The 19,617-nt window shown below is 39.7% G+C and overlaps 1 protein-coding gene across 4 annotated transcripts; it reads right to left on the bottom strand.

Annotated features, from left to right (window-relative positions):
- Positions 1 to 10,833: 10,833 nt before the first annotated feature.
- LOC128699164 (zinc finger protein 729) lies at positions 10,834 to 19,270 on the bottom strand. 4 transcript variants are annotated; one of them, XM_053791718.2, is made up of 4 exons: positions 19,105 to 19,238; positions 14,515 to 14,586; positions 11,464 to 14,093; positions 10,834 to 11,429 (listed from the first exon to the last, which is right to left on the bottom strand). In XM_053791718.2, the coding sequence occupies exon 3, from the start codon at positions 13,666 to 13,668 to the stop codon at positions 11,464 to 11,466; it is 2,205 nt and encodes a 734-aa protein (XP_053647693.2). In that variant the 5' UTR covers positions 13,669 to 14,093; positions 14,515 to 14,586; positions 19,105 to 19,238; the 3' UTR covers positions 10,834 to 11,429. The 4 variants fall into 4 exon arrangements, with proteins under 4 accessions (XP_053647693.2, XP_053647691.2, XP_053647690.2 ...); XM_053791716.2 differs by having other exon boundaries at positions 10,849 to 14,093; positions 19,233 to 19,270; XM_053791715.2 differs by having other exon boundaries at positions 10,849 to 14,093; positions 19,193 to 19,242.
- Between the last annotated feature and the right edge of the window lie 347 nt (positions 19,271 to 19,617).

Below are 19,617 nucleotides of genomic sequence, written 5' to 3'. Positions count from 1 at the left end.
GCTGTATGACCCTAGTGAGTTTAATAATAATTGTCAGGTCTCACACAAGTTCCAGTGTGAAATACTCAACCGGCTCTTTTCCTTAGAGAACACATCAATCCTCTCAGTGGTCCCGTCGTAAAAATTGTATTGACCGACTGTCAGGAAGAAATATTTTTTAAACATTCTTTTGCTACACATGAGCCATGAACTTCATACAAAATATATTGTCCTTTCTACATGCATTGTGTGTCCTTTTTCAGGTCTTAAATTGTATTTTGACATATGGTTTTATGTAGGGATTCAAGTAAACACATTTTTATTGTTAAGTAACCATAATGTTTCTATTTGTATAAAGTTTATATTCTATTGACATACCTGGGAGAGCACTTGCTAAAATAGTTCTTATGTCTTTAACTTGATTGAGTACAGTGCTTTTTTGTTAATATTCTTATGTATATGGCTTCCCAGATGGTGTGAGATGCTCTTGCAACTGCCCAGATGGTGCAAGATGTTCTTGTATCTACCCAGATGGTGTGAGATGTTCTTGTATCTACCCAGATGGTGTGAGATGTTCTTGTAGCAGTCCAGATAGTGTGAAATGTTCTTGTATCTACCCAGATGGTGGAAGATGTTATAATATCAAACACCTCTGCTTGTACACATGTACCCAGTGTGTTGAGGTAACACTTGTGGTGCCACTATGGTGGAGTGCACCACACACACTCATTGGTGAAGTGCACCACTCTCTCTCACTGGTGAAGTGCACACACACACTCACTGGTGAACTGCACCACACACTGGTGAAGTGCACCACACACTCATAGGTGAAGTGCACCACACACACTCACTGGTGAATTGCACACACATACTCACTGGTGAACTGCACCCCCCCTCCCACACACACACACACACACCTACCTACCTATGTTCCTGGGAAGCTCTGCCTCATGTGAAAAGTAAATGGAGATTAATGTTTATAGTTTGCTGTCAGGTTTGCAGCAGTGTTCCCGGACAGTGTTGTGCGAGGTCATTTATTAGACTTGGCTAGTATCTTCACAGCTGAACTGCCTGCAATTATCAGTATTTCGTCCAGGTCTACCTCATCGTTTGTGGTAGTCTCGGACTCCTCTAGTGCTTTACAAACTATCAAAAATTAAATTCCCCTCATCCCCTAGTTCTTCATATACAACTTTGGTTGAGCTGCATTTCTAGCAAAGATGAAGTTGTTTTCTGCCGGGTACCTGGTCATGTTGATGTTCAGGGCAACGAGCAGGTCAGTACACAACCTTCCAGTTACATATAGAGGTATTCCATTCTCAAATTATTTTGTTGTAATCTCAAGCTACCTTTACAACCATTGGCCCACCTTTGACACAGACTCCCTCTTTGACTTTTTTGACAGCAACAGATTTATTACACAACCTTTGATTATACTTCCTTTAGTACTCTTTGCCAACCTTACAACCCCTACCTTGCAGTGCTGTATGACCCTGGTGGTTTAGTGCTTATAATAATAATTATACTTTACTGGACCAAGTCACAAAATTTAGTCATTAGATTACAGTAAAGCTTTTACTAACATTTTTTTGATGCTTTCTTATATAGTATATTCTGATACTTAAGTTGGGACCTTTTATTCATACTAAGACTTCAAGGACTGGGACTCCTGTCGCACATACAAAGAATGGGATTTGTGTCATTCATGTACTGCATACTGGTACCCATGTCACTCATATACTGTATACTGGGACTCCTGTCTCTCATACAAAGTAGTACATCAAAAGTCATAATTATTGTTGTGTTTTATTCTGTAGCTTATTTCTTTAGAATATGTTTGTAGTACAATATTTTGTGTTATGATATATTACTGCTATATTTTGTAATGATGATGTGAAAGTTAAGTGCATAGTTGCATGGTTTTGTACCATGTAGTGTAGTCACAAAATTACTGGAACAGATATTTGCCACCTCTGTGTGTGTGTGTGTGTGTGTGTGTGTGTGTGTGTGTGTGTGTGTGTGTGTGTGTGTGTGTGTGTGTGTGTGTGTGTGTGTGTGTGTGTGTGTGTATGTATAGCATGTCAGTTGTCATTTGAGAGTACATAAGATTGATATCATATTTTTTATTGGCACTTGTATATCTATGACATAAACATTAAGACAATAGGCAAAATGTTTGCATTGGGTAGCAATAGATCTTTATACAGTATTTTTTTGTGAGTATGTAGTTGATATTTTGTAAGTTTTCAATGTGTTTGTGGCAGTTATTGATACTTATTAATATTTGTCTTTGTTTTAATTAGGTAGAACATAAAAGGAAAATCAGGTAATCTTGCCTGTGGTGTTTGATAATGCTTGAAGCTACCACCATCCCTCCAGTGAGAAGACTTAATTGCTTTACAAGTCTTGCCTGCATAAGTTCATTCAGTCTCATTAATATGAGATTGTACTATAAGTGACCAAGTGTCACCTTAATATGGAGTCTTGATATGATAGGGACCAGGTGTGTGACAGCTGTCAAATGAGGTCACCTTACAAAGGGCCTTGGAGGTGACTTGCCCTGTGTCAACCCACAGGATCAAAAGGAGCTTGCCTAGTCTGCAGCCTTGACATGAAGGTGACCAATTCTGTTAACTTCTAGCTGAAGGTTAGTTCAGTCTCCAGCCTTGACATGAGTGATATTGTGTGTATGAATTTCATATATATTATGCCACTCCAAGCCTGCCAGGTGTAGGTTCACACAGTTTACTTGCAAGTAGTATTGTCCAGCTTTGGTGCTGCTCTGTTTCTTTTGTAAATATATGTATACATAACAATATTACATTTAATATTACTGTACTGTATTTTCACTAATATTTTTATACTTTAAAATTTTGTTAACTGTACTTTCTACATTATTTCTCAGATCTATATATAAATTGTATCTTTCATTGGCTATACCTGAAGTTCCCTGGATGGCTATTGTTTTTATTTCTAAACTAACACACAACACCTCTGACTATATCCACATGCATTCTTTAGAGTTTATGCTACAGTCTTCTCTAGTGAGCTTTACACACCTCAGTGTTTTAGTTCATGATATTTGTCCCACACCTGCAGGAGAGCTAACTCACGTGAGAGTCAAAGAACTGGACCTCAGAAATACAGTAATTTCTCTCTCAGCGCGCGACTTACGTTCCTGAAAATCAGCACCTTATAAAAATTAAAATTGTCTTATTATTGCATTAGGTAAAAATTATTGTAATACAACTTGCTCACATTTTGTTAGTGGTTACTCGAAAGAATTTGAGTGGGGGGCAAAGAGATTAAATGGGCGTTCTGGGTTTAGATGGAAGTAGATAGGTTGATCAGCTAATACACACTACACTGTAAAAATATAAGCAATTTCTTGACTAAATTATACCAAACAAATAATAACTCTACACCTATGCCAAACAAATATATATTAAGGAGGTATGTATTTGAAAAAGTGACAACTAAGAAAAATATAATGCTGTAATATTTTGTGGGAGGCTGTGTCTGGGAGATGTAGAGAGCTACCAACTCTGGCTTTGGCTTCCAGCTATCTTGTGGGATCACAGATTCATATATCTAATTCTTCAACACATCTTAATTGTCTGCATAACTTTTATTTTTTTTTATGATTTATGCATGAGAGTCTGAAAGTGTTGTGTTTAATGGAGGAGTAAGTAAGCAGTCAAATAGACCACACACTTGACCGGACTAAAGCCAGAGTCAACAGGGAGTTAACATGCCTTCTCCTCCCCCTCCTCTCAAAATATTAAGCAACTGGCAGGAGACTCGCCCATGCATCATTTGATTAGACAACTAAATTGACACTAAAAACTTTGCCTTACCTAGAGAAGTACGATGATTCTTGTCTGGAATATGCCAACGTACTGGGGGTAGTGAGGTGGTATCATGCCTGTCACCTCAGTGAACACATTCTCCACTACATAGCCACAATTTTAGTACTATAACTGTGATAGTTAAATCACCGTGAAAGACTAATTATGATAATGTATGATACAGTACCTAACTTTTGTGGACTTCATGTTTTTGCATTCAAAAATTATATAACTTTTGGAGAACATTTAGTTAAAAATATTGTGTAGTGGACATGGCTTACTCAGTAAGAGCAGTGGAAGGCTGAGGCTGAGGGATGAAGGACACCATACCACTTGCTCATCCAGCACATAAGAAAAAATCTGCAGAGGGCACTACACACATTTTGCACATTACTTAATATTTTAGATTTATTGTAAGTAATATCACAGTTTTTTTTAGTGTGTTACAAAATTCTAGATGTACCTTTTCAATTTTTTTTGGATTTACATAAAATTACACTCCATTGTTGCATCATACAATATTTACTTGTGTGTCATGGTGGTCAGGAATGGGAATGACCTCCAATGAGGAAGTGGTGGAAGCATACTTCATACATAGTTTTATGAATAAGGACAACAGAGCCTCTGTGGCAGGAAAATTTTGAAACTAGTAAGCAGATAAAGGTGAGGCAAAGAGGTGAAACTTGAAGCTTTCATCAGCACATTAAAGAATTTTTAAAACTTGTATGTATAATATATTCATATTTACAAATGTATATTTACAAGATAATACTGGCACCCTTCCCCTGCCTGTGGACTCTACTGTACATATATGCAAAATGAACTACCCTGTGCTCCACTTCTGTCCTCCCCACACAAATGTTTTATCAAAATTGTAATATACAACAGTGGTATAGTGTCTGATTTTGAAAAACGTGGACGAGTTAAAAAAAGCTTAATGAGGAGTAACAAAATGGCTCCCAAAGTTAAAAAAAAAAATATGAGTTATGGAGAAAGGCAAAAGGCATTAGACATGCTCTGACTGGCTGGTAGCAGAGAAAAGAGGATTTTATTTATTATTTGCTATTGAGCTATAAGATTATACAATTAAAGATACCCTGTAGTAATACAAATATTTGGCAGAGACCAGCATGATGGGATGAATGAATTGTGGAATTATACTATGTGACTGAAGAAACCCAGGAGTATAGTGATATTCAGAGACAAGAGATAACATTTACAATTATTATAAAAGTTGAAGATCAGCCGATTTAACACAAGTGCAGAAAGTATCGGCAGAACACAGCACTCTTGACCATGCTGATCAGGAGCAACTGAATGCTTTGAATAGGCAAGTGGTGAATTAAGAGTTAGTTCAGTGATTTATTGTGTGTTGACATTTGTTCTAAAGTGTTGCACTTGTGTTTTTGAGTATGGTGATTCTTAAACATTTCCTCAGCATAGATGCTGCCATTTTTTGTTCCTGCTCTACTTTTCCTGTTTCTTGTACAGTACAGTATAGACAAGTTTTTAACAGATTAAACACCAAATTTGCTTCCTGGTGCTCATTCAAATTCTTTACTTGCCTGCTTCCATATAATGTACACTCCTTCCTTATAAGTGAAATATGTAAGGCTCATCCTAACTGTAATCACTCTCCCAAGACTTTGTGTTCATGCTCTTTCCTTTACCATATCTCATCTTTGTGTTGAAGTGAAAACCAAGCTCTAGGAGGCCAATCAGTGCTTAGTCACTTAGGAAGTCATTATCTGACAGTGGGCAGTGGAGAACATGACGCTGCCTAGGTATGGAAAGAATGAAGAACTCAAAAGGAACACTAGATACAAAACTCAAGAGGGTCACCAAATAGAATAAAAGGAACATGTAAAAGACATGGGAATAATTATGTCAGCTGACCTTTCTTTTAAAGACCATAACAAGACAAAGATCATGACAGCCAGGAAGATGACGAGGTGGGTATTGAGAACTTTCAAAACAAGGGTTTTAATGCCAATGGTGACACTCTTCAAATTGCTAGTGCTCCCTCATTTAGAATATTGCTCAGTGCTGAAGGCCCTGTTCAAAGCAGGAGAAATATCAGAGCTGGAACAAATACAGAAATCGTTTATGGCTCACATTGAGCCAGTAAAGTACCTAAATTACTGGGAATGCCTTCAAGTCTTGAACATGTACTTATTGGAGTGGATAATACATACTTGATAATATATACCTGGAAAGTACTCGAGGGCCTGGTCCCAAATCTGCACACTGCCATGACAACATACTGGAGTGAGAGATATGGGAGGAAGTGTAAAATAAACCCAGTGAGGAGCAGGGGTGCGGTGGGGACAATAAGGAAACACTGTATCAACATCCGGGGTCCCAGACTATTCAACATCTTACCAGAAGATATCAGAAACACAGCTGGAACAAGTGTAGAAGCCTTCAAGAGGAAACTGGACAAGTATCTTTACCAGGTGCCAGATCAACCAGGATGTGATGGATATGTGGGGCAGCGGGCCTCAACCAGCAACAGCCTGGTTGACCAGGCAAGCACCAGACGAGCTTGGCCCATGGGTGGGCTCTGAGGGTAGTGAAACTCTCGAAACTCTTCAAAGGTATAGGTTTTGCATTTTCCATATTATTATTATTTTTCACTGTAGTATACTTATTTTGTGTACACCTCTGTAGAAACAAATAACATTAATATCGCACACCGTCCTTTCTGGTTTCTATGTGGAGACAAGTGGCAATTGTCTAGTTTTTCACCACCAAACCAGTATGTAAAATTCTTTTGACAAGGTTTAAGGTGCTCTCTCTCTGTCAGCAGTATCTGAAATATGACAGATAATACAATTATTATTCCAGATTATGCTACACCCTCAAAGAAGACTTCTTGTCAGGGGCACTTCATCAAGGATGCATGTTGTAGTATGTTCATGTATGTGTTTGGCTGTTAATTCCATTTTATATATGCTCTGTATCCAACATACTATTACATACTATCAAAATCATAGCCTCTTCAAGTCATTAGTTGTACTTGGCACCTCCACACAATCTTCCAGGTTTTCTGGCCTCTCTCATTCTTTTCACCACATAAACTATATCCAAACACTCACAACTTCATTGCAAAATTTTAAGTGATCTTGCCCTTATTTTTATTTCATTTTCAACTAGTGATTGTGCATGACTCAGTCTTACTCATTTACAGATTACATATGTCTATTTCTTAGTGAATAATGACTTTCTTTGAAAATGGTGTAATAAATAAGACAGGCAGTACAAAGTCTCCAGATGTTTGGAAAGTTAGAAATACACTGAGGTTGGTTACTTATACAGATTTGGATTACTTTTAAGAAATTTGTATATTATTTTTATGTAGCAAGTGCTGTATTATTTAGTAAAATGATGATAAAGGCTTCATACATACATGTAGTGCATAATATAATTTATTTTTGTATATCATAAAAGATGTAGAAAACTTTCAAATGTTTCTTTGTCATTTTGAGTAGAAAACTAAAAATGATTTTCAAATATTATGAAAGAATATTTTATTGTATTTTGGTCACATGGAATAATCCAGTAAAGAATTTCTAAAGAGTAAAAAAATAAGTCCCTATAACTTGGGATTCTGGTATTATATTCATAAAGAGGATGGGGAAAGGGGGCACTAAACCTGTAGGGGTCATATACAACCTTGGGGAATGAGAAGCATTCAGGTTCCATAAAGAAGGGAAGCATAGGTCCAATGCCTTGCAACAACAGTCCCTCACTGGCATCAAGGAACCCCCCTACCAAGGTGGGGTTTGCTGATTTTGGAAAATATTGATGTGCACCTCATTATCATCATTACAGGGGTCACTGAGCACAGCAGGTGCACCTCAAGATCTGCTTCCCCTTTCTTCACCTTTTTTTTTTTTTTTTTTTTTTTGCCCTAAAATTGACTTTGCACCCAAACTTTACTAAAATATATGTAGCATAAAATAATTTAACAAATCCATAAGAATGTGCCCCTCAAGGGAAGGTGTTATGATGCTAGTGGAGGATTCTTGGTTTAAAGCCTTAAATCTGACTGCAGGTGCTGTGTGACCCTTATGAGTTTAGCACTCCCCACATGAATAATAATACAATAAAAATAATAATCGCATCTGATTACTTCCCACTACCCAAGTGTTATATAACCACTGCAAGGTAAGCAGTCCTTCCTCCTCGTAATAACAGTTCAAGAAAGTCGAGCAGTGTGACATGTGTACATTGGCAGGTACAACAGTATTAACAGTATCTTATGCAAGTCACCTGGATGGCACCAGCACCAGCTTCACTAAAGTGTTTAAGAACTATAAAGACACACGTGTGTGTCACATTACATCTTTTAAAGGGAGGGGGATGTCTCAGTACTGAAGAAATGCCCTTGCTACTATTATTATTACACTCATGGAGGAAAACACTAAACCCGCAGTAATCACACACTGCCTGGAAGAATAAGAGGCAATCAGTCTGATCCAAGGAAAGGGAGGTCAGGTCCAATTCCTTGAATCAATAGACCCTCTGCATCAAGGAACCTCCCTTGAAAGGTGCCCTTCCTTTCAGAAAATTGAGTCCTCCCCCCCCCTCCACTTTCTCAGATCAACTGGCTTGCATCCTTTCTCAAGTGTTGATAACCTTACCAGCTTATGTCTTCTCTATGAACACAATAATATCACATTACATTCAACATGGGTCAGGTATTATTATTATAATCAAAAAGAAGCGCTAAGCCACAAGGGCTATACAGCAAAGCAAGGAAGGTTCCTTAATGTTGGTGAGGGGCTCTTGATTTAGGGAATTAGATCTGTGCTCCAGTTCCCCGAATTAAGCCTGAATGCCTTCCACATCCCCTCCCCCAGGCGCTGTATAATCCTCCGGGTTTAGCGCTTCCCCCTTGATTATAATAATAATATACAGCATGGGTCAGGTAGATCACTCACCAACACAAGACTTCAAAATAAAAATACATACATATATATATAGAAACTTTCGTTTTTCTTTGTGGGTCACCCTGCCTTGGTGGGATACGGCCGGTTTGTTGAAAGAAAGAAAGAACATATACAGTGGTCCCTCGCTTTTCGTAGTTCTCGGGAATCATAGATTTCGGAAATCATAGGGATATTTTCGTATAAACATGGGCTCGCTAATCATAGGTTGACTCACGAATAGTAGTTCATCCGGGACGCGTACGCACGGTGTGAGCCGGGGCGGCCTCCCTACCCAGCCAGCCTGGCATTGTTTACCAGTGAGCGAAGGTCCCCTCACGTGCTCCTACGAAATATTTCATAATATTCCACTCATTTTAGTGCTTGCAAGTACTAAATAAGCTACCATGGCTCCAAAGAAAGCTCCTAGTGCCAAGTCTGTGGTAAAGAAGGTGAGAAATATGATTGAATTTATGAAAAACATCATTGAACAACATGGAAGTTGCACAAGTGCGGCCGAACTGGCCAGGATGTATAAGAAACCCTACACAACCATATGTTCCATAGTGGCCAAGAAAAAGGAAATCAAAGATGCTGTTGCTGTTCCTGCTGCAAGAGCTTCAGCAGGAACAGCAACAGATCACAGCTCAGAATCTTGCTGCAGAGGAGGAGGAAGAGAGATGGAAGAAGGTGCCTTCTTCAGAAATTAAAGAGATTTTTGTTATGTGGGGTAAGATGGAAAGCTTTATGGAGAAACATCACCCTGACAAGGTTGTTGCAAGCCATGTTGGCAACATGTACAGTGACAAAGTCTTGGGCCATTTTAGGGAAGTGTTAAAGAGACGCCAGAAACAGAGCTCTCTTCACAGTTATTTTGCGAGACAGGACTCCAGTGACTCTCAAGGTGGTCCTAGTGGCATTAAGAAACAGAGAAGACAAGCAACCCCAGAAAAGCAATTCGTACCTGAGGTGTTGCTGGAATCAGCAAGACATCCTATTGGGGCAAGCGTTCCACAAGGAAGTGTGCTGGGTCCACTGTTATGGAATGTCTACTTCAACGACCTTCTTCATCTCATCCCAGAATCACATGCATATGCAGACGACTGTACACTGACATTCACTTATCCAAGAGAAGAAATGCCAGCTGCTCTAAGCTACATCAATCACCAGCTGAGAGCTATATCAGCTTGGGGAAATAGATGGCAAGTAACATTTGCACCTGAGAAAACGCAAATGATGATCGTCTCTAGGCACCATGATGGTAATGCTGGTGCAGTAGTAAGGATGAATGGGAGGATGTTGGCACCTGGAGAAGAAGTTGATATCCTTGGGGTGAAATTTGACTCCAAACTAACCATGAAGAACCATGTTGTAAATCTTGCAAACAAGGCAGCCAGGAAGCTTACAGCACTTCGCCGTATCTCGCATCTGCTTGACAGTAGGGGTTGCAAGATACTGTACGAGGCACAAGTACGCTCACACCTTGAGTATGCTCCACTTTCTTGGTTTGCCTGTCCCCCCTCTCATCTGCGACTGCTTGACAGAGTAGAGAACAGAGCAAGACGTCTCATCTCTCGCCTGGACCCATCCTGGATGGATCTGTCATTTCAGCAGAGCCTTCAACATAGGAGGGATGTGGGTGGCCTTACTGTTATGTACAAGGCCAATATTGTCAAAATACCACACTTGGATCCACTTCGAGGACAGCGCGAAACAAGCTTTTATGCCACAAGACGGGCAGAAAGCAGCAACTTCACTCTGGCTGTACCCTTCTCCAGAACATCACTCCATCTGAGATCATACATACCCAGGATGACTCGAGTATGGAACACATTCGTTCAGCATAATGATGTCAACGAGATAACGTCAGTTGATCAAATGAAAATGCTGGCCCACAGATGGCTCCAACTTCATCCTGTTCCCTACTTGTATGTCTCATAACAATAAAAATGCTTTCAAATGAGCTGATGTAGGTAACAGCTCTTAGCTTGTCAATAAAGTTAGGAATCCTTAACCTGTAAATAGCTTGTCAATAAAGCTAGGGATCCTTAACCTTGTCAAACCATGTGTAAAAAAAAAAAAAAAAAAAAAAAAAAAAAAAAAAAAAAAAAGGGGATTCCCCTTCCAAACTGTAAACAATCCAATCTCTCTCCTCCTCCAGTCTCCCATACACTAAAAAGAATAACCAATAAAGGTAAGTGTTATGCTGTTAATGTTTCATTCATCATTTCCCATTGTATTGTTTATGTACTACATGTATATTTCATGTAAAAAAATTTTTTGTTTTAATACTTCTGGGTGTCAGGAACAGATTAATTGTATTTACATTATTTCTTATGGGGAAAATTGATTCGCAAATCGTAGATTTCGATAATAGTAGCAACTCCAGGAACGGATTAACTACGAAAAACGAGGGACCACTGTACATATACTGTTAGTGTACACCTGAACATGGATGGCAATGCTTCTCAATGACACTTGCATAATGGCAACACTTCTGAATGACACTCTCACATAATGGTAACACTTCTGAACAACACATGCATAATGACACTTTCAGATAATGGCAACACCTCTAAACACACTCAAATAATGACAACACAGACAAAATATTGTATCACATACATTGTCTTATTATTGACCATTTCCAGGAATGATATGTCCTTATTACCTAGCACATCATGTCTACTGTGTCACGCTATTACCTAGCACATCATGTCTACTATGTCACACTCTATATAACACTCATACTGCTCGCTAACATGACTACTAACATGTTTGTTAAGGCTACTTTTCTTTGTGAAGATTCTGTCACATTTTTCACATTCATACTTTTTCTGACCAGTGTGAATGATCTTGTGTTTCTGAAGATAACTCTTCAGAGGGAACATTTTACCACATTCCTCACACTGATATTTCTTCTCTCCTGTGTGAATGACCAGATGCTCTATGAAGTATCTCTTGTGCACAAACAACTTTCTACATATCTCACATTCATACCTCTCAGTTGAATGGGATAGCTTATGATCAGTAAGTTTCCTCTTCCACAAGAACACCTTCCCACACTTGTCACATTCGTACTTTTTGTCTTGCGTGTGAACATTTTTATGTTGACTAAGATAGGTCTTATGAAGGAAGAACTTGCCACACTGGTCACATTCATATCTCTTGTCTGTGTGTACAGCTTTATGCCACTCCAGACTTCTCTTATTAACATATACTTTCCCACACTCCTCGCATGAGTACTCCTTTGTCTTAGCAGTGTGAGTGAGCTTGTGCTTATTAAGGTAGCCTCTCCGAGAGAACTGTTTACCACATTCCTCACATTTAAAGTGTTTCTCACTTACATGAATACTTTTATGCTTGTTAAGATATCTCCTTAAAGTGAACAGTTTTCCACATTTCTCACATGCATATTTTTTTTCACCTGTGTGAATAAGTTTATGCTCAGTTAGCTGACTCTTTTGGAAGAACAGTTTCCCACACATTTCACACTCATACTTTTTAACACCTGTGTGGAATACCTTATGATCTACAAGATTACTCTTCCATAAGAAAACCTTCCCGCATTCATCACACTTGTATGTTTTTTCACCTGTATGAATGTTTTTATGGTGAGTGAGGTACGCTTTGTGAAGAAACAGTTTTCCACATTCATTACACTTGTACCTCTTGTCAGTGTGAACAACTCTGTGCCTAGTAATATTAACCTTCTTAGTAGATGATTTTCCACAGTCCTCACACGAGTACATTTCACTGTGATCTGTGTGAATAAGCCGATGCTTGTGAAGGTAACACTTACGAGAAAACACTTTGCCGCACTCCTCACACTGAAATTTCTCACCTTTGTGGCTAAGCTTATGCTTATTAAGGTAGCTTTTCAAAGTAAAAAGTTTTCCACATTCATCACACTCAAACTTTGTTACACCTTTGTGTATAACTTCATGCTGGATGAGGTAACTCTCTTTCGAGACTGATTTGTTACATTGCTCACATGTACACTTTACCTCATGTGTGAGAGTGCTATTATGCTTATCAAGTTGTTCCTGTTGAACACACAGTGTAGCAGGTGCTTCACATTCTAGCTTTTCCAAAATATGGGCAAGTTTATGCTCAGTGAGACTACTCTCTTGAATAAAATTTTTGCCACGTACATTACATTCATGCTCTTCAGCAGTGTGAATTAGCTTATGATCAGTAAGTTTCCTCTTCCACAAGAACACTTTCCCACACTCATCACATTCATACTTTTTGTCTTGCGTGTGGACATTTTTATGTTGACTAAGATAAGTCATATGAAGGAAGAACTTGCCACATTGGTCACATTCATATCTCTTGTCTGTGTGTACAGCTTTATGCCACTCCAGACTTCTCTTATTAACATACACTTTCCCACACTCCTCACATGAGTGCTTCTTTGTCTTACCAGTGTGAATGAGCTTGTGCTTATTAAGGTAGCCTCTCCGAGAGAACTGTTTTCCACAGTCTTCACATTTAAAGTGTTTCTCAAGTATGTGAATACTTTTATGCTTGTTAAGATATCTCCTTAAAGTGAACAGTTTTCCACATTCTCTGCATTTGAAGATTTTCTTGATAGAATTACTTATTTTATGTTCGTTAACAGAAGACTTGTCACTTGTGTGACAGTCCACTTTACTGTTGACAGTGTTGCTGCTCTCACTTATATCACCGAGTGGCAGTGTGTGAGCAAGTGTCTCCTGGTCTGAGTGACTCGCCTTATGTTTCTCAAGGTAGTTCTTCCCTGTAAAAAGTATTCCACATTCCTCACATTTATATTTCTCACTTACATGACTGACCTTGTGAATGTTCAGGTACCTTTTTAGAGAAAACACTTTTCCACAATCATCACATTCATACTTGTTTTTTGCTGTGTGACTGTGTGAATGCATTCTACTGTCTTTCTTATTATCTTATAAGCAAGATAATCACTCCATTGGAAGAGCATCAATATTGCACAGATGAACACAAAACATTTCAGGTTATTGCAGCATTTTGTGATCAACCCACAACATTTTTCCATATATGAATATTCTACAATTTCTTTATGATGCTCCAACAATGCCATAAACTGTTTGGAACAAGGCAACTCACACAAATAACAATGTAAACTCCATCACTCTCACATGAAAGTGTTTAGCCCCAGAAAAGAAACTTGTCATTCAGCACTTTGTTGGCTCTAAAGGACTGATGTTAAAGTTTCTCTTCTCAGTGACCTGGGAAAGAGACTTCTCTCCCTGGTGGCTTGGACACATGATGTCAGTCTGATGTTGAAGCTTCTCCTTCAAGGCCTCAGGAAGTGACTTTGGTTTTGCATCTGAAACAACCAATTTTTAGAAAACAATTTGTAATTACAAGTTTATGACAAGCAAGGTGATAGCTAATGCTCTCATAATACATGGTGACAGGTAATGGACCTTTTGAGATGGAGAATGGTAGTAGGATCATCCTTAATTTTCATGGTAAGCTTCGAGGCTAAGTGTACTTCAACCAGTGTGATCATTCAGCGGTCTTGGCAGTAAAGAATTAATACAATACATTTAAAAATATTAAAGGTAAAATTAGCAAACAATACAATAACTATCATTGGAATAAAATACACAACACCAAGAGAATATCACACCAAGCTAAACTAATCAGCATCAATTAAAAATCTTGTTCAATTGTAAATGTTAAAAGGCTCCTAAAGTTTTCTTGAGATTCTTACACAAGGGCAAACTGTTATAACTTCAACTTACAAGGCAAGGGAGCTCACTTGGAGGTGGTGAAGGATTCCATCTTGCCTAATGGTTAGGGCAGAGGCCAAGCCCCTGAAAGAAAAGAACAGTTCAGCAGAGGCAGACAAATGTAGGGAGGTGGCAGAAAGTGCAAAGAGCAGATCGAGAAGCAGTGTGGAATACAACAGATGGTCCAAAGGGTCACAGATAAAGGCATGCAACATGTCAAAAGCCAGTTGGGCTAATCAACATGTATAGTAATCAACATTTATCCGAGATGTTTGTATATTTTTTTCAAATGAACAATAAGGTACTGTATCAATATTTTAGCTGTACTATATTACATAGTCGATATATGTTACTTCATAGCAATTTATGAAAAAATACAGTGGCACCTCGGGATATGAACAGCTCAAAACTCGAACAATTATGTAAGTGTATTTATATAAGTGCTTTTGTAAGTGTATTTTTGGGGGTCTGAAATGGATTAATCTACTTTACAGTATCAGCACTCGAACAGCCTTCTGGAACAAATTAATTTCATATCCCAAAGTACCACTGTATAAAAATTATAAAAACTCAAATAATCCAAGCTAGCAGTGTATATCTGTTAGTAGTTCCTGGGTTCCTGGCTCTTTATATACTGTTGCTCATCCTTATGGCAGACATGGATTAAAAAAAACCTAGCCTCAGTTTCATACCATCCTATGCAGTATGGAAGTTACTTCAGTAGAAGATACAGAAAAATTACAATCTGATATCAACAAAATCTTCCAATGGGCAAATGAAAATAACATGTTTACTGTGACAAATTTCAAATGCTTAGAGATGTTCAAAATGAGCACATAATACAGAACACAGGCAAACCTTGTCTCAATGTAAAGAACAAGTAAGACTCAGAAATAATAAAGATGAACTATTCTCCAGGCTGAGGGACTGACCACCTCAAAATATTTCTCCAAGATTGATGGACTGATTACATCATCTTTACCTCGCTACTACTCCTGCTGTCTACAATATATTCTCCTCTGTATTTGACTGATGAAGCCTACTGTGTAAGCAAAACCTTTCAACAATAAAGATACCCAACTGCTGAATATGTCTTAATCATCAACCTGTCAGTATTTTATATCACTTTCAACATATGTATGCAATGGATAAGTTGCATGTCTGGTGCAAGGGTGACAGCACTGACCAACTCAGCTGAAGGAGTCATTGCTGAACTGGCGTAAGACTTTAAACTGAAAGAAGACAGAGGTAAGGGTGAGTAACAAAGGAGGTTGCAGTACTACAGGTGGAGAGAGCAAAAATTGTCACTGAGACCCACATAAAGGGTCACTTGGACAACGAAATATGGATCCCAGGTTACAACCTATACAGAAGTGACAGAGTGAACAGACAAAAGGGGAAGGTTGGCCTGTACATTGCAGAGTCACTTGTTTGCACAGAACTGCTAAATGCCTCAAATGATGTAGTGGAAGTTTTAGCAGTAAAGGTCGAGAACCAAAACCTAGTCATTGTGGTAGTCTACAAGCCTCCGGATGCAACATCCCAGCAATTCCAGGAACAGCTGTTAAAAATTGACCACTGTCTGGAAAATCTTCCAGCTCCTGCACCCAACATCTTGCTCCTGGGGGATTTCAACTTAAGGCACCTAAAATGGAGGAATATAACTAATATTGTTGCAGTAATAACACCAGGAGGCAGCTCTGATGAAAACTCACACTCACACGAGCTTTTAAATCTCTGCACAAAATTCAATTTAAACCAGCAAATAATAGAGCCTACTAGACTGGAGAATACACTAGACCTCATCTTCACTAACAATGATGATCTGATAAATGTCACCATATCAAAAACAATATACTCAGATCACAACATAATTGAGGCTCAGACATGTATGCGTGGAGCCCCAGACCGACATAATGAGACTAGTCACCAGGGAGCATTCACCAAATTCAACTTCAATAACAAAAACATAAAGTGGGACCAAGTAAACCAAGTCCTAACCGATATAAGCTGGGAAGATATACTAAGCAACACAGACCCCAACGTATGCCTAAAACAGATTAACTTGGTGGCACTCGATGTATGCACGAGGCTTATTCCTCTAAGAAAAAGGAGGAGTAGATGTAAAATAGAAAGAGACAAGCGACGGAAAAGAATAACAGCGGCTAAAAGAGGTCAATATATCTGAAATGCGTAGGGAGACACTGGTCAGAGAAATAGCAAGCATCAAACTCAAGCTAAAGGAATCTTATAGGAGTCAGGAATCGCGGGAAGAACTAAAAGCCATAAATGAAATCGAAAGAAACCCAAAGTATTTCTTCTCCTATGCCAAATCAAAGTCGAGAACAACATCCAGTATTGGGCCCCTACTTATACAAGATGGGTCCTACACAGATGACAGCAAGGAAATGAGTGAGCTACTCAAGTCCCAATATGACTCAGTTTTTAGCAAGCCGCTAACCAGACTGAGAGTCGAAGATCAAAACGAATTTTTTATGAGAGAGCCACAAAATTTGGTTAACACAAGCCTATCCTATGTTATCCTGACGCCAAATGACTTCGAACAGGCGATAAATGACATGCCCATGCACTCTGCCCCAGGGCCATACTCATGGAACTCTGTGTTCATCAAGAACTGCAAGAAGCCCCTATCACGAGCCTTTTCCATCCTATGGAGAGGGAGCATGGACACGGGGGTCGTCCCACAGTTACTAAAAACAACAGACATAGCCCCACTCCACAAAGGGGGCAGTAAAGCAACATCAAAGAACTACAGACCGATAGCACTAACATCCCATATCATAAAAATCTTTGAAAGGGTCCTAAGAAGCAAGATCACCACCCATCTAGAAACCCATCAGTTACACAACCCAGGGCAACATGGGTTTAGAACAGGTCGCTCCTGTCTGTCTCAACTATTGGATCACTACGACAAGGTCCTAAATGCACTAGAAGATAAAAAGAATGCAGATGTAATATATACAGACTTTGCAAAAGCCTTTGACAAGTGTGACCATGGCGTAATAGCGCACAAAATGCGTGCTAAAGGGATAACAGGAAAAGTCGGTCGATGGATCTATAATTTCCTCACTAACAGAACACAGAGAGTAGTCGTCAACAGAGTAAAGTCCGAGGCAGCTACGGTGAAAAGCTCTGTTCCACAAGGCACAGTACTCGCTCCCATCTTGTTCCTCATCCTCATATCCGACATAGACAAAGATGTCAGCCACAGCACCGTGTCTTCCTTTGCAGATGACACCCGAATCTGCATGACAGTGTCTTCCATTGCAGACACTGCAAGGCTCCAGGCGGACATCAACCGAATCTTTCAGTGGGCTGCAGAAAACAATATGAAGTTCAACGATGAGAAATTTCAATTACTCAGACATGGTAAACACGAGGAAATTAAATCTTCATCAGAGTACAAAACAAATTCTGGCCACAAAATAGAGCGAAACACCAATGTCAAAGACCTGGGAGTGATCATGTCGGAGGATCTCACCTTCAAGGACCATAACATTGTATCAATCGCATCTGCTAGAAAAATGACAGGAAGGATAATGAGAACCTTCAAAACGAGGGATGCCAAGCCCATGATGACACTCTTCAGGTCACTTGTTCTATCTAGGCTGGAATATTGCTGCACACTAACAGCACCTTTCAAGGCAGGTGAAATTGCTGACCTAGAAAATGTACAGAGAACTTTCACGGCGCGCATAACGGAGATAAAACACCTCAATTACTGGGAGCGCTTGAGGTTCCTAAACCTGTATTCCCTGGAACGCAGGCGGGAGAGATACATGATTATATACACCTGGAAAATCCTAGAGGGACTAGTACCGAACTTGCACACGAAAATCACTCACTACGAAAGCAAAAGACTTGGCAGACGATGCACCATCCCCCCAATGAAAAGCAGGGGTGTCACTAGCACGTTAAGAGACCATACAATAAGTGTCAGGGGCCCGAGACTGTTCAACTGCCTCCCAGCACACATAAGGGGGATTACCAACAGACCCCTGGCAGTCTTCAAGCTGGCACTGGACAAGCACCTAAAGTCAGTTCCTGATCAGCCGGACTGTGGCTCGTACGTTGGTTTGCGTGCAGCCAGCAGCAACAGCCTGGTTGATCAGGCTCTGATCCACCAGAAGGCCTGGTCACAGACCGGGCCGCGGGGGCGTTGACCCCCGGAACTCTCTCCAGGTAAACTCTAGGTAAACTGACCACATCGACTCAAGGTTGAGGGACTGATTACCTCATTCTCCTCCTGTTCTTCAAGATTCTCCTTTGTATGGACTGATGAAGCCACTGTGTGGCGAAACGTTTCCTCAAAGATACCCAAGAGTTGCACATGTGTCTAATTTATAATCTTCACTAGGTGCCAGATCAACCAGGCTGTGATGGATATGTGGGACAGCGGGCCACCAGCAGCAACAGCCTGGTTGACCAGGCAATCACCAGACGAGCCTGGCTCATGGCCGGGCTCAGAGAGTAGACAAACTCTCGAAACTATTCAAAGGTATATAACTAAACAGGGATACACACAGCATTTGAAAATATATCACCATGACAGGTACTTGAAGTAGCGAGAGTTAGACCTACTTAACATGAGACAGTAGGCCTACTGCTGGGTTCATTATTATTATTATTAATATTATAAAGAAGCGCTAAACCAGCTGGGTTCATGTACTTGAAGAAATAATTATTGTTACTTCTTTTTATGCACTCACTCCTTGTTGGGTTTATAAGGGTCAGACACAGCTTACCGGTATCGAGCCCGGTTTCCCTATTTAATACGTAATAATATCTTTATTTCTAAAAGTACAAGGTATACAGGCCTAGCTGACATCAATGATACAGTTATAGAACATGAGGAGGAGCACTGCAGCAGGCCTACTGGCCCATGTTAGGCACGTCCAAGTCACCTAACAGCCTAAACCCCTTGTTATGCAGAGCATTTCGGGCAAATTAGATCAATTTTGTCCCGGGATGCGACCCACACCAGTCCACTAACACTCAGGTGCCTATTTTATTGAATATGGACAACAGGTGTAAGGAAACACGCCAAATGTTTCCACCGGAAATCGAACCCGGACCCTCAGCGTGTGTAAGTAA

Source organism: Cherax quadricarinatus, chromosome 54, assembly GCF_038502225.1.
Source record: "Cherax quadricarinatus isolate ZL_2023a chromosome 54, ASM3850222v1, whole genome shotgun sequence".
NCBI classification, from domain to species: Eukaryota; Metazoa; Arthropoda; class Malacostraca; order Decapoda; family Parastacidae; genus Cherax; species Cherax quadricarinatus.
This window is presented reverse-complemented; position numbering and strand designations above follow the sequence as displayed.